The 13,355-nt window shown below is 52.5% G+C and overlaps 2 protein-coding genes across 3 annotated transcripts in view; one reads left to right on the top strand and one right to left on the bottom strand.

The window, feature by feature from the left end:
• The window catches only part of LOC118004075 (short transient receptor potential channel 2), a 39,971-nt gene extending 32,106 nt beyond the window's left edge, over positions 1–7,865 (top strand). Inside the window, 6 exon segments of the mRNA XM_034995221.1 lie at positions 2,721–2,913; positions 3,458–3,570; positions 3,684–3,762; positions 6,479–6,608; positions 7,475–7,636; positions 7,639–7,865. Of these exon segments, the coding sequence (XP_034851112.1) occupies positions 2,721–2,913; positions 3,458–3,570; positions 3,684–3,762; positions 6,479–6,608; positions 7,475–7,636; positions 7,639–7,865 (904 nt within the window).
• A 98-nt stretch (positions 7,866–7,963) lies between these two features.
• ART5 (ADP-ribosyltransferase 5) lies at positions 7,964–12,103 on the bottom strand. Of its 2 annotated transcripts, none has more exons than XM_034995041.1 (5): positions 11,716–12,103; positions 11,315–11,528; positions 9,622–10,351; positions 8,997–9,029; positions 7,964–8,908 (listed from the first exon to the last, which is right to left on the bottom strand). In XM_034995041.1, exons 2-5 carry the CDS (start codon positions 11,369–11,371, stop codon positions 8,805–8,807), a joined length of 924 nt encoding a protein of 307 aa, XP_034850932.1. In that variant the 5' UTR covers positions 11,372–11,528; positions 11,716–12,103; the 3' UTR covers positions 7,964–8,804. The 2 variants fall into 2 exon arrangements, with proteins under 2 accessions (XP_034850932.1, XP_034850931.1); XM_034995040.1 differs by having other exon boundaries at positions 7,964–8,911; positions 11,716–12,102.
• Positions 12,104–13,355: the final 1,252 nt, after the last annotated feature.

Raw genomic sequence — 13,355 nt, 5'->3', positions numbered from 1 at the left:
ACATTGGGCATAGAGCTTACTTTCAAAAAAAATTTAAAAATAAACAAATAATTTGATATTGATCCCAAATTATTATTTACTGTACAGTTCTTACTCAGATTTTCCCAGTTGCGCCCCCATATCCCCCTGCCAGGAAAAAGTCTTTCTAGCTTTTTAAAAATCTGAAATCCGATCTGGAGCCATGTGTTACATTTTGTTGTCATTACCTCTTTAGTCTCCTTTAATCTGCAACATACCCTCTACCTTTTCTTTGTCTTTCATGACAAATGAACTTTTTTTAAGAACAGATCAAGGTATATTGTAGCAAGTGTTCCATAGTTGGGATTTATCAGACTAGTTCCTGTGGTAAGATTCAAGTTAAGCAATTTTGACAGAATACAACCTAGTTGATGATGTGGGTTTTCCACTGCATCACATCAGGAGACAGAAGATGTCAGTGTAGCTAGGCCTACTGGCCTAGCAAACCTCTTCACTGCAAAGTTACTAAGGATGCTCTTTTAGCAACGGAAAGATATGTGGAGACCGTGTGACTAACCTGTTCCCTCGCAACTTTGACTGTGGCTTTAGCATCCCTAGATGAATCTTGGTGATCTTCTACTGCTGTTCTTTCTACATTTATTTGTGGCGTCCTTCTATAAAGAAGTGCTCTCTTCTTTTCTGAAAGTCACTAAGGACACAAAGACTTTTTTTTAAGAATTCATTACAGTTCATTATTCTTTTTGATGCTCAGTTCTTCCCAAATATGGCCAATTATTCTTGTATTTGTTTATTCACTCACTCACTGTCCATTCGTTCATTTGCCCACATTTTATGCCCATTCACTTTGTCATTCAGTTGTGGTGGGCTTTTTGTTATTGTTGTTGAGTTCACACCCATTTACTGACGCCTTCTTCATAGTAAGTCCTGTCCCCAGCACTGAAAGCAGAGACAGAGGCAGTGAACCAGACCCAGTCTCATGACGAAGATAACCAGTGTGCACAAATAAGCTCAATCTGGGGCACTAAGTGCTGTGAGGAAGGAGGGCTTATGTTGAGGATCCCCAGAGGGGAAAGCCCCTTCCTCTGCCTTGGGTAATCAGGAAAGATTTCATAGAAAAGGGAGTATCTGGACTCCACCTCTAAGGATTATGGGCTTCAGAGAAGGTGCAGGGCATCCTGGGCAGAAAGGGAAAAGCTGGGGCGTCTGGTTGAAGAATTGCAAGATGTCTTCCACGGTTGGCATGTGGAGGCAATCCTGAGAGAGAGGAAGCTGGAGAGGGTAGAGCCCCAGGTCACAGAGCTCATGAATGTCCTCCTGAGAAGCTTGGGCTTTCTCAGGCCGGCCAGGTTGCTCCCGGTGGCCTTTCAAGCAATGATTCCATTATAAATTCTTCATGAGTGCAATTATGGGATGGTTTTATTGATGATGCCGAAGGAGCCACGCTAGGGCCTGTGGATATTGGTCAAGGCTTTGTCATTGGTTCCAGTGTAAATGGAGGCTTTATTCAGACCAGTTCTCTTACTAAGAACCTTTGTTCACATCCCACGTTCAGGATGCTAGCTTAAAGGAACTGACCTTGCACAGTTTCAACTATGAATCTTAACACCAGGGGCAGCAACCATTCATGCCAGTCTGCTTCGTGGGTCCTGGTGCCACCGGTCACTGCACGGTGGCACAGACAGCATGAGCCCTCCCATGCTGTTTATTCATGGGTGACACCTAATTCAGTCAAAGACATTTCTGCTAACCGTCTCAGGGAGGTTGCATGGTAGGCATCTGGACTGAGAGCAATTAGGAACGTTTAAAGTTTGACAAGCAGAAGTACAATACCTCCGATCAGCTATTAGAAAGAACACCTTGGATGCCACATGGAGGATGGAATAACAAGAGACTGAAGCCGAGACCAGCCACAGGGGCGGTTGCAGTAATCAAGGCCTGAACTGGCACTGAGATGGACGGAGTAAGACAGATTCACAAATTAATGCAAGAGGAGGGAGAATGTAGTCGGGTCTGTGAGGGACTAAAAGATATGCACATTCCACTGGGGGTAGAGAAGGGAGTTCAGAGGGGCTTCCTGGAAGAGGCGGCACTGGAGTTGCCACTGCTGTGGTCCAAATCACCATCCCATCTCACCCAGACCATGACAAGTTTCTTTTCTTTGTTCCTTTGTTTCTTTTCTTTCTTTCTTTTCTTTCTTCTCTTTTTCTTCCTTCCTTCCTTCCTTCCTTCTTTCTTTCTTTCTTTCTTTTTCTTTCTTTCTTCTTTTTTACAGAGAAAGAGACAGCATGCACAAGCTGGGGGAGGGTGCAGAGAGAGAGGGAGAGAGAGAATCCCAAGCAGGCTCCATGCTCAGCGCAGAGCCCCGCACAGGGCTTGATCCCACAACTCCGAGATCATGACCTGAGCTGAAATCAAGAGTCAGACGCCCAACTGCCTGAGCCACCCAGGCACCCCAACCATGACAAGTTTCTTAACTGGTCTTCATGCCCCCACTCCCTCAAGGCTACCATCCTTAGCACCTTTGGCTCTACTATATGCTCAGTAAATATTGGTTTACTGAAAAAATGAGTGTGAGCTCAGAAATAACAAGAGTCAGTACGGGCCAGGATGGTCCAAAGGGCTTCATGGAATCAGAACGCCCTTGGCTGAGTCCTGGAGGGTGAGGAGGAGCGTGTCTGGGTGGCACTCAGGCTCTCCTCCCGCCCCTCACATCCTATCCTTTGCTCGGCCCTGCACGCCAGTTTCAACGAGACATTCCAATTTCTGTTCTAGACCATGTTTGGCATGGAGGAGCACAGCGTCATAGACATGCCTCAGTTTCTGGTGCCTGAATTCGTGGGCCGGGCCCTCTACGGCATCTTTACCATCGTCATGGTCATTGTGCTGCTCAACATGCTCATTGCCATGATAACCAACTCCTTCCAGAAGACTGAGGTGAGCCGGGGCCAGCTGAGGCCAGGGAGAAGAAGGGACCCAGGGATGGAGAGGAAAAGAATGCAAGAAGTCGAAACACTTGGGTTCCCACTCGGCCTCCGCTCTTGTTTTGTGGTTTGGGGCAAGGGTTCCTTTCCAGGCCTCATTTTCTTCATCTTCAAAATGAGGTCTTAGTAATGGCTACTCGTTTCTCCAGACCCAAGTCTGGTGCTCTTTCTCCTTCTTGGTTGGGAGGAAGGGTGCATTGTGGAAAAGTAGATGGGAACACGAGAAGGGACAGGGAAGATGGAGGGGCTAGGGTTTGTGGCTGGAGAAGAGCCTGGGCAGGAATTGGATGTCAGAGGATGAAAGACAATGGGGAGGAAGAGAGGGAACGGGGAGCCAGGCAGGAGAATGTGGTGATAGATGGGAATGGGGAGAAGACAGCGGTGGGCACACTGCAGAAGAAGAGGCGTGGAGACCGGGGGAGCTGGGGGCAGATGGGGCGGGCAGGAGGGCTGAGTATCAGAGTGGCCCTTGCAGAGCCCCTGCCTCCTGGCCGCAGGATGACACAGATGTGGAGGTCCGATCGCTCCACGCTCACCTGTCCTACTTCCGGGAGCGCCTGACGCTGCCTGTGCCCTTCAACATCCTGCCCTCCCCCTGCTACCTGCTCAGGTGATACCCTCAGAGCTCTCACTCCCTGCCTCCCAAGCACCCAGCTGCCCCCGCCCAGTTCCCTAGACCCCTCCCCTGCCTAACCGCTTTCCAGCCCCCTCCGAATCCCTCAGGAGAATTTTCCGCTTCATCTGCTGTTGCTGTTCCTGCTGCCAAACCAAGAAGCCAGACTATCGGCCAGTCCCTACCTACGTGAGTATGTCCTCTGCTTGTCGTTGGGCTTTGTCACGCCGGGCCTCCAACTGTATTGTCTACACCGCCTGTTTGTCTGCACACCCTTTGTCTTTCTGGTACATTCCCCACAAAGCTATTTCCCACATCCTCCTCTCGCACCTGGCTGCCCTTCCCTGTTCCTGGCTCTGGATGTTTCCTAGATTTCCAACCGTGGGTCACCCGGCTTAAACAGAAATCCATACCGCCCTGCTCCCAAGCCACGGGCACCCTATTTGGCTCAGACCTGTCCTGCAGCCTTACGTAGCCGCTCCAGCCCCCGCTGAGCCATAGAAGCATCAGGAAACCCCTACTCCCCCAAGCAATCCTTTTCAGTATTATTTTTTAAAGCTTTTTTTAAGATTTTTATTTATTTATTTGAGAGAAAGAGAGAGCACAGTGGGGAGGAGAGGGAGAAGCTGGTTTCCCGCTGAGCAGGGAGCCCAATGTGGGCTCGATCCCAGGACCCCAGGATCATGACCTGAGCCGAAGGCAGACGCTTAACTGACTGAGCCACCCAGGTGCCCCTCAGTATTATATTTTTATCACTATTATTACACAAATTTTTTATACAATAAAAAAGAAAAATAAAATAAATTTTATAAATTTTTTTATAAAAAAAAAAAAAAGCTCCAGACTTCAGACAAACTTCTTTGCCCTAAACTGAGCCAAGAAAGAGTTGAACATTAAAAAAAAAAAAAAAATTAAGAAACCAAGGGAAAATGCCCCACAAACTGGGAAATTAAACAGCTGATAGAGGCCTAAGAGAGGAGGCCGAGCCTCTAAAGGGCTGGCTCCCTTATCTCTCGCTATCTGTTCCCTGACCCAGGCTTGGAGTGGGAGCCCCAGCCTATTTCAGACCAGCGTTAAGGCCAGGTCCATAGGGGGTCCTATCTGTTCCCTTTAAAATATGTTACCTGAGGATCTCTCTAAGCCAGGGACTCCGGGCCAGCTCTTTGGGGGCCATAGGCCAACTCTGGAGCTCTGAGGTCCCTGGATCCCCTGATTGGTCCATAGTTTGTTCAACAAACACTTACCAACACCTCTACTGGAAATAAAGATCTGCAGAACGGTGGTCCCTCTGGGTGCTGCCAGTCTAGCGTAGCAGAAGGAAACGGACGGTAATTGCCCAGGACAAGCCCACAGTAGAGAGAAGCACAGCGCGCTCCTGGAGCACAGAGGACAGGCCCCGGATCCAGACTCAGGAACCAGGGAGCTTCCCAGAGCCCTTGAGAGCAGAACAGAACCCTGAAGGGTAAACAGGAGGTTGGTGGGCAGATAGTGGAGAGGGGAGTTCTCGGCACAGGAAACTGCATGTGCTCAGCATGGGGAAAACAGAACGCTTACCAGACACTAAAACGCCCGGGATTCCCCCCACTCCCTGGCTCTGGGCGATCCCACGTGGACACCTCCTTCACCCTAATGGACCTCTGCCTCCAAATTCTGGAATTACCACCCTTTTCCCCCAGTCACTTCCTGTTCCTGTCCAGGCTGCCGGATGCCTATGTGCAGACCGTCTGTCAGGGCTGCTCTACCCTAGGATGAGACTCCGCTTCTTCAACTGAGGTTGTGCCCAATTCTCGGGGCCTGTGCCCAGTCCTGGATGGGCAGAGCCACTGTGTCCAGCCGGATCCCCCCACACTAGCTGGCTGGGATCTTGCCCACTGGAGTCCCACCCTTCTCCCAGCTGCCCCCACCTCGCTAGTGTCTTCTGATCCAATTAGATGTCCCTTCCCCCCTGTCCTGCATCCTCAGGAAACGGCCTCCCTAAGTTCTTATTCCTTATTTTATACAAGGAAAATGCTTTATATACTCTGTAGCTGTAAAAGGCCTATCATTCTCTCTCATACTTCTGCCTGCCCCAGCTTGGTCAATCCCATCTTTCCCCTGAGAATATTTAATAAAATGCTTTGCTTTTTTTTTTATGAGTAAATATGCTAACTATAAAATATTTAGAGAGAAGATAAAACTAGATAAAAATAATTCTTTCCTAAGCATTTAGAGAGCCCCTACTCTCTGCCAGGGAAGTATTGACCTGAGACGTAGGCATTACTACCACTTCTGTCTTCAATTTGGAGACCCTCAGGCCTGAAGAAATTGAATAACTTGCCTGAGGCGCAGAGCTGCTAAGTGACTGAGCTGGGATTTGGGCCAAAGCTTCTCAGTCTAGCCCTTTGCCTGCTACACCTCTGTACTCTCTCCACTGTCTGCCCCATCCGTATGTCCTGCTTGCCCTCTTGGTACTGTTGCGGGGCCTATACCTGGACCCCAAACCAATCATTCCAATTCACATGATGATTTCCATGCAGATGCCTCCCCACATCCCCTACTTTCCCCCTCTGCAGCGTTTGAAGGTCAGGCTTAACCTGGACTAACTCAAGAAAACCAAGGTACGGTTGGTGGCAGGAGAGAGAACTCAACTGTGCCTGACTCAACATTTTTGTCTCTGCCCCCCACCCCCCTCTGCACCACCCTCCACCCCTCACCCGCCCACCCCAGCTCTCTTCCACTCAGCCTTTGCTCAGCTTCGGCCTCCTTCTGCCTTCCAGGACTGCACCAGGGTCTAGCTATGTGGCCTCCAGGACAGAAACGTCTGCAGACTTGGCCTCCATCCTTTATCATCTGGGAGAGGACACAATGATTACAGAATGGCCGGGGTGGGTAGAGTCTCTCTCACCCTCTGGTCTTCCCATCCCAGGCCAATCCCGGGACAGGGGCAGGGCCTGGGGAAGGAGAGAACGGATCCTACCGCCTCCGAGTCATCAAGGCCCTGGTACAGCGCTACATAGAGACAGCCCAGCGGGAGTTTGAGGAGACCAGGCAGAAAGGTTAGTGGCTCACCCCCAAGCCTTCCCCGTTGCATTGTGGGAATAAATACCAAACACCAGGCTTGCACCCTGCAGTGTGGCCTTCCTCCTCAATGACTCTGAGCCATTCAGATATTTATTCCACTCATTTCATTCAATCCTTCATCCCTGTGTTCGTTGACTCATTCACTCTCTTACCCATTGGCTCACTCACTTAACTCATTTTTCGTTCATTCACTCAGTCTCTAATTCACTCATTCAATCAACATTCATCACCACGTCCCCTTTGTTCCAGCCTTATCTTTGAGAGAGGGGGAATGTGTAGAGCAGAGACACGGGGCGGGGAGGGGGAAGCTTTCTGTCTGGTGAGACAGAGAAACCATCTTTGTAGGCAGATAGGGCTTAGTTAGGAGAGAACCAAATTGCAATGGGAGCCCAAGGGAGATAGAGAACCTATTATTTTGAGACGCTGGTGGAAAGGTAGAAGGATAGAGGACCAGAAATTGGAGAAAGCAGAGGTGTAATTCAAACTGGGCCCTGAGGATGGGTAGACGGGAACAGGGCTGACAAGGGCAGAGACCAAATCTCTACCCACTAAAAACTTGCCCATCCCTGTGACTCCTGATCCCTTCTCTGGCCCACAAAACTTTCCTTCTTTCTACCTTCTAAACCCATGACCATCTGAGTCCCATTCAGATTTATCTGCCCCAGACTCTGCCTGCTCCTGACCCCCAGCCTGTGAACCAGTCTCTCACTGTCTCCAGTTCTACTCCCTCAGGACCCATAGGCATGATGTCCCCTGGGGTTCTGTTGTGAGGGGAGAAGTGGTTCAGGGCAGGCTCATCTTCTGAGAGACCTCCCCATCAACAACTTCCCCCAAACCCCAGACCTGGGCAACAGACTGACGGAGCTGACCAAGACTGTGTCTCGCCTACAAAGCGAGGTGGCTGGTGTGCGGAGGACTCTGGCAGAGGGAGGGACACCCCGAACACCCGAAGGTGCCCGCATCCTCAGTCGCTATATCACCCGAGTGCATAACAGCTTCCAGAATCTGGGCCCCCCATCCCTGAAACCCCAGAGCTGACAGTGCCAGGGATTGTGGGGACCCAGATACCTTCAGAAACTGGGCTTAAGGATGCTGGAGGGTCTAGGACTCCAGCTTCTGGAGAGTCTGGCCCTTCCTCCCCAGCTCACGTGTTAGTGCACAGGGAGCAAGAATCAGAGACAGCAGGGGACTTGCCCCAGGAGAAAGATTTGGGGATCAAGGGGGGGTCCTGATGCAGTGGGAGGGTCCCTTCTTCTGTTGCTAGGTAGAGCCACCTAGATGGGTGAGGGTAAGTGTCATTTAGAAGACTCTGCTGCTTTACTTGCCTCAATAAAGTTTCTGTTCTGGATGTCAGATGCCTCCAGAGTGTGTAAGAACCTCTGTCTCTTCAGGTTTCGAGATTTCCCTCCCCTCACCCTTGAAATGGACTCTTGTGGGAGCAGGACAGAGAGAAATGTCTTGCTGTGGGGTCCCAGGTGTCTGGGGCTTAGGCTCCTACTTTGAGTTCTTTCAAATCTTTCAAGGAAAGAGTTCTGGACTGGGAAGAAGGGAGCCTGGTTTCAATACTAACTCTTTGACCTTGAGCAAGTTGCTTCCTTCCTTGTCTTTGCATTCCTCATCTGACAAATGGGCCAGTGAATCCATCTGTCCCCCTTCCTTCCTTCTTTCCTTCCTTCCTTCCTTCCTTCAGGGAGGTTGTGAGGAATCTCTGGCTGTTAAAGCTCCTGGGTTTGCAAGTTCTGGTTTATGACAGGGGTCTGCACAGGGGACCATGTCTAGGAGTGATCAAGAAGTCATCCTTTTAGTCCCTCAGTCTTTGAGTCTCACAAGGCCAGAGCAGGGTAGATGGTCTAGTCTCATGGAATAAACCAGTCAGGAAATGTGATGTCACCACACTGCAATACTGTTTAATTGAGTGGCCATCATAGTACCACCCTTGCTTGTCCCGGGGAATCCCTACCACATAGCAGCACTCCCTCCATCCTGCCAGGGCCTCAGATCCCCCCACATCCTGGTTGGGAGGGGAGATGGCTGGGTAGGTCCCCATCCCTGGGGAAATGGCTGCTAGGGCTGGGTCCGAAACCACATTCTCGCTTTGAGGCCATTCGAAGCCCCCTTCTTCAATGGAAGATCATGAGTTCCTAGGACTCCTAGTGGCAGACAGTGGGCTTTCAGGGCCCAGCTCCTGAGAGCTGGAAGCCCCCAGGGGCAAAGAGCAGGGTCTTCCAGGAAAGCAGAGAGAAGTCCCCCTTGGGGGTAGAATCTGGCTGCCCTCCTGCTGGAGAGAGAAGAGAAGAAGGCGAGGGGTCAGCAGGGCTGGGGGGCGTTGAAGCAGCTGAGGGAGGGGGCAGCGGGCTACTCACCTTGTACAGACACACAGCCGCGTCTCTTCTCCCCTGCAACAGACGGCACGGTGAGCCTTCCGCGTGGATAGGTCCTCACACCCCAAGCTTCCCTTCCCACCAGGCCCTGGTGTGGGCCATTCCCCTTCTCAATCCAACTTCCCTTCTAAACGCTGACTTCTGGCTTTCTTTCCTCTTCCTGCCCCTGGGAAATCTCCCCAGATTGCTGATCCATCACCGCTCCCGGCCTGGCCCCTGCTGCTCCTCCATCTGTCCCTGCCTCAGCACTTAGGAACACCATATACACGGCCTGTCAACCCCATTAAGCCCAGGGCCTCCTGAGATCTGAAGCAGCACCCCTGTCACTTTCCTCTGCTTATCAACCTCAACCAGGTTCTTGTGGTCAATTAGACTGTACAGCGGATAGAACATTTTGAGAGCATTCACAGAATCACTTGAGAATGTTCATAGATCCAGAAAACACTTCTAAGACCTTCTAAAAGCTGGCTGAACCTGTCACATAGAACAGCAACTCCAGCTGACTTCTAGCCCTCAACTCCCCCATGAACCAAGCCGGTGTCCCGAAGGGGCGTCCTAGCTTATTTCCCCCACCCTGCCGGTCCTGCTTCCCTCATGCATGGCTCACCACCCAGATAGGCGCAGTTAAAGTGGCTGCAGGTCTGATTATAGCTCCAGAGAGTCACCAGGCTCTGGGCTCCATCCTGGGAGAACCTGGTGACCAAGAAGACTTCATGGGGGGGGATCAGCACCTCACGCTCCTCAGGAAAGACAGACAAGGCCTGGATAGGGGCCCCGAAGCAAGTCCTTAGAGAGAAGAAGGTGACATTCCCAAATCTGCGGGCCACTGCCTCATCCAGGGAGCTGGAAGCAAACTGGCCCAAGCGGACAGAGTCCCCCAGTCTCTTGGGTTCAAAGTGGAGGGTGCCCACGCCTCGGAACACCACCTCTCCAGGTCCCTTGCTGCAGCCCCCACTGCCCTGCAGCAGCTGCAGGGCCCGGGTGAGGTAGAAATGCAGGGCCTTGAAGGGGAAGTGCTTCATGTAGAACTCCTGGGAGCTGCCACCGGTCCGCACCGCCTGGTTCAGCTCCCAGTACAAAGTGTTAGATGAGTTGGTGTAGACCATGACGGCGATTCCGTGCTGCGCTTTGAAGCCAGGGGGCAGGGGGAGCCCTCGGTGCTTGTGCTCCCAGGCCTCCCGGGCTGCCTCCCAGGACTCCCGCAGCAGGGCGTGGCGGGCCATCTCCTCCTTCAGCAGAGGGACCGCCTTCTCTTCCATCTCCTCGGCACAGCCCACATAAGCATCGTCGAAGGTGTCTGGAGCCAGGCCCAGGGGCAGGATGGGAACAGCCTGAGCCTACAAATGTAGGAAAGAGAGGAGCCGCATAGGAAAGGGGAGACGTTCAGAGCACTGGACAGGGCCCTGGTGGCAGATCAGTCCAGAAACATCAGTATCTCGTTTCTAGGAGCAACTATCTAGTGTATGCAACTTGGCAAGAGCTCAAGGGCTTAAATAGCACAGCACTGGAGACAGACGTGGGTTCAAATTGTGACTTCCCTGCCTACTAGCTGTGGGATCTTGGGCTAGTCTCTTAACTTTTCTGAGTTTCAGGTTCTCCACGTATAAACTGAGGATACTTCCAACCTCACAGGGATATTGTGAGGACAGCATATAGATCTTCACTTCCGTACAGTGTGAAGGGGTCATTTTGTCATTAGAGAAGTTCTGCACCTGGTAGGAAATGGCGCTAGATGACTTCCAAGCGCTGTTCTGGCTCTAAGACTCAGGATACAGGTGATATACAAATATACAGCCAATGTCTGATGACCTGACCCAGTCCCCATCCTTAGATTCTCTTCCCCCTTCATGCCAGCACACCAAGACATTGTAATCTCTGAGACTCCTGAGTCCTCTCCTGCTTTAGAAGCCCATATTCCAAAACATGCGGTGGGGGGGGGGGGGGGGGGGGGGGGAGGTCAAGCCCTGGTCTGGGAGGGGTTGCAGGAGGGCAGCACACAGGTGGCCCAAGCCAGTTTGCCTGGGCTGAGCCTGCGGGGGCAGACAGGACGTGGGGAGGAACGATATGAAGGAAGATCCTAAGAGGACCAGTGTATGGAGGTGGAGGTTCTGGGAGAGATAGTAAGAACCTGGGGCTCCCTCTAGGGATGGAGGTTCCTGAGAAGAAGAGGATTAAGAGGACTGGGATCCTAGAGAAGAGTACGTGGGGAAGATTTTTGAGGAGTCAGCCTCCCAGTCCACCTCTTCCGGGTCTGCCCCTGACCTGTTCCCTTTGTAGCAGTAGTAGGTTCTCCCAGTTACCTGCCAGAGGGCATGGAGGCCGAGGTAGCTGAGAGCCATCAGCAAAGCCGCCAGCATCCTTCCTGGGGGCGACTCAAGGGTGGGCGAGGTCCAGATGAAGAGGGCAGCACTAGCGATGGGCTGGGAGACAAAGACCAGGGTCCCTTCCTCTCGGGTGTGAAGGGTCTCGTCCAGGATCCGGCCCAAGCGGGTGTGGGCGGGGCCAAGGGCGGGCCTAAGGGAGTGGGCGGGGCCTTAGATTTCATTGTGTACCCCGCACAACCCCAGGGCTCCGCTCCCCAGATTCCCACTAGCCCCCATGCTCCGCGTCTTCTGCTCGGGGGCTTTCTTGCGATGGTAAAGGCGGAGCCATCATTTGGCTCCGCCCGGAGAGGGGAGGGGGCGGAGAGCCAGGGACCCACCTGGAAGTTTCAGGGACGACGGCGGGAAGGAACACTGACCGCTCGGGCCGGCGGGGGGCTTAAGTCCCGGCGGGTGCTGCGCTGTCCCGGGACTCTAGCCGATCAACAAAGTCCCGCGGCTAACTATAGCCCCCGCGGCGGTAACCCGACACCTCTCTTCTGCAACAACGGACACGGGGTGGGGAAGCGGGAGTGGCGCGGGAAGGGGCCGAGGGGCGTACCTCCCCTTCCCTAGGATTGCGAGTTCTTTCTCCAGAATTCGCTTTGGCTCCGAACGAGACCAGGGTTGGGGGGAGGGACTTGTGAGACTTGGCCTCTCCCTCCGGTGGGCCCCGACGGGGCGGACCCCCAGCTCTCAGACCACTAGACCCGGGAGGCCCACGAGAGTCCCGCCCACCAAGAACTCTCTGCTGGTGCACTCGCTGATTTGCATGCAATTTGCATATGGCCCACGCATTGGGGCACGCGTGATCCAGCATCTGAGTGCACCCACCCGCCCCCTTCCCTTCAGTAGGGTTGGACCAGCTCTCTGTCTCCCATCCTCAGGGGCAAGCCCGTCTCCCTCCACAGCCCCTCTCTCTCTGGACCTCTTAGACCCAGGTGACCCCATGTTTATAAACACTAGCTTTCCCCCTCCCCTGCTGTGGGCCTGTCTATAAATAACCTGGCTCTGAGTTTTGGATGCCCAATCAGAAGTAATGGGAGAAGGGACCAGTTGAGAAATCAGTAAGCAGCTCTGGGGACAGCTTTCTGGCAGCCTGAGCCCTGGGGGTTGGAGGGTTACTTCCAAAGTGGTCAGGGGAGTTGGGGGTCCCAAATGTCAGGATTTAAGAGATGCTTCCTGCTGCTTGCTGGAGCTGAGGTGGGCATAGAAGGTTAGACTTACCTCAGGGCCTCCATCCTGGTTTGGCTCATTCATTTAGCCCCATCCCCATTGCCCCATTCCCGCAGGCTGCCAGCCCAAATAAAGAATTTCCTTCTTCTAGAATCCTGCTTTCTCCAAAAATCCTTCCTACAGACCAAAAAAGACAAACTGTGTGCCTGGGCTTGGAGAAATGTGGGGAGGGAGATGGGACAAGTGTCATCCCAAAAAACCAGAGCACTTATCAGGCAAACACAGCCTCTATACAAGTACTCTAGTCCCCTTCCAATGAGATGGACCATCCCGAAGCTCACCTAGATTAGAAAATCCATTTCTCTACTGTTTACCATTACTGTGAAAAACCACATCTTGCCTGTTTATCCTGACTGCCTCTCACCCTGGAGGACCCTGAGCACCTGCAGTTGTTGGAACAGAAGATAGGGTCTGGGAGAGCCAGGCCTGCTAAAACAAGTCCCCGGTACCAGATCCACTGGGATCAGGGCTTTGTCCTCTCCTCACATGGAAGTGCTTCTCCCATCCCCAAATGTGGAACTCCAAGAAAGTCCCCAAGAGATGGAGTCAAATTTCGTCACTGAGCCGGGGAGCCCTGAGTGAGGCAGAAAATCCTCCAAGATCACAGAGCAAATCAGGGCTGGCCAGACCCAGCCTCCTGAATCTGGGAAAATTTCTCCTTGCACGTTAGGTGAGTCTCCATGCTCAAATAAAAGGAACACAAAGTAAAAAGATACTGAGGACAGGGGTGCTGTGCACAGGACCA

The sequence above is a fragment of the Mirounga leonina genome, unplaced genomic scaffold (genome assembly GCF_011800145.1).
Source record: "Mirounga leonina isolate KUSES-001 unplaced genomic scaffold, KU_Mleo_1.0 Mir_92, whole genome shotgun sequence".
Taxonomy (NCBI): Eukaryota; Metazoa; Chordata; class Mammalia; order Carnivora; family Phocidae; genus Mirounga; species Mirounga leonina.
This window is presented reverse-complemented; position numbering and strand designations above follow the sequence as displayed.

What these genes read in the sequence shown, in the direction of transcription:
- ART5 (XM_034995040.1), bottom strand. Translation starts at nt 11,371, where the DNA reads ATGCTGGCGGCTTTGCTGATGGCTCTCAGCTACCTCGGCCTCCATGCC. An exon ending in TAACTGCGCCTATCTGGGTG is followed by an intron (nt 9,030 to 9,621) that starts GTGAGCCATGCA and finishes CGTCTGTTGCAG; the next exon opens with GGGAGAAGAGACGCGGCTGT. An exon ending in CGGCTGTGTGTCTGTACAAG is followed by an intron (nt 8,912 to 8,996) that starts GTGAGTAGCCCG and finishes TTCTCTCTCCAG; the next exon opens with CAGGAGGGCAGCCAGATTCT.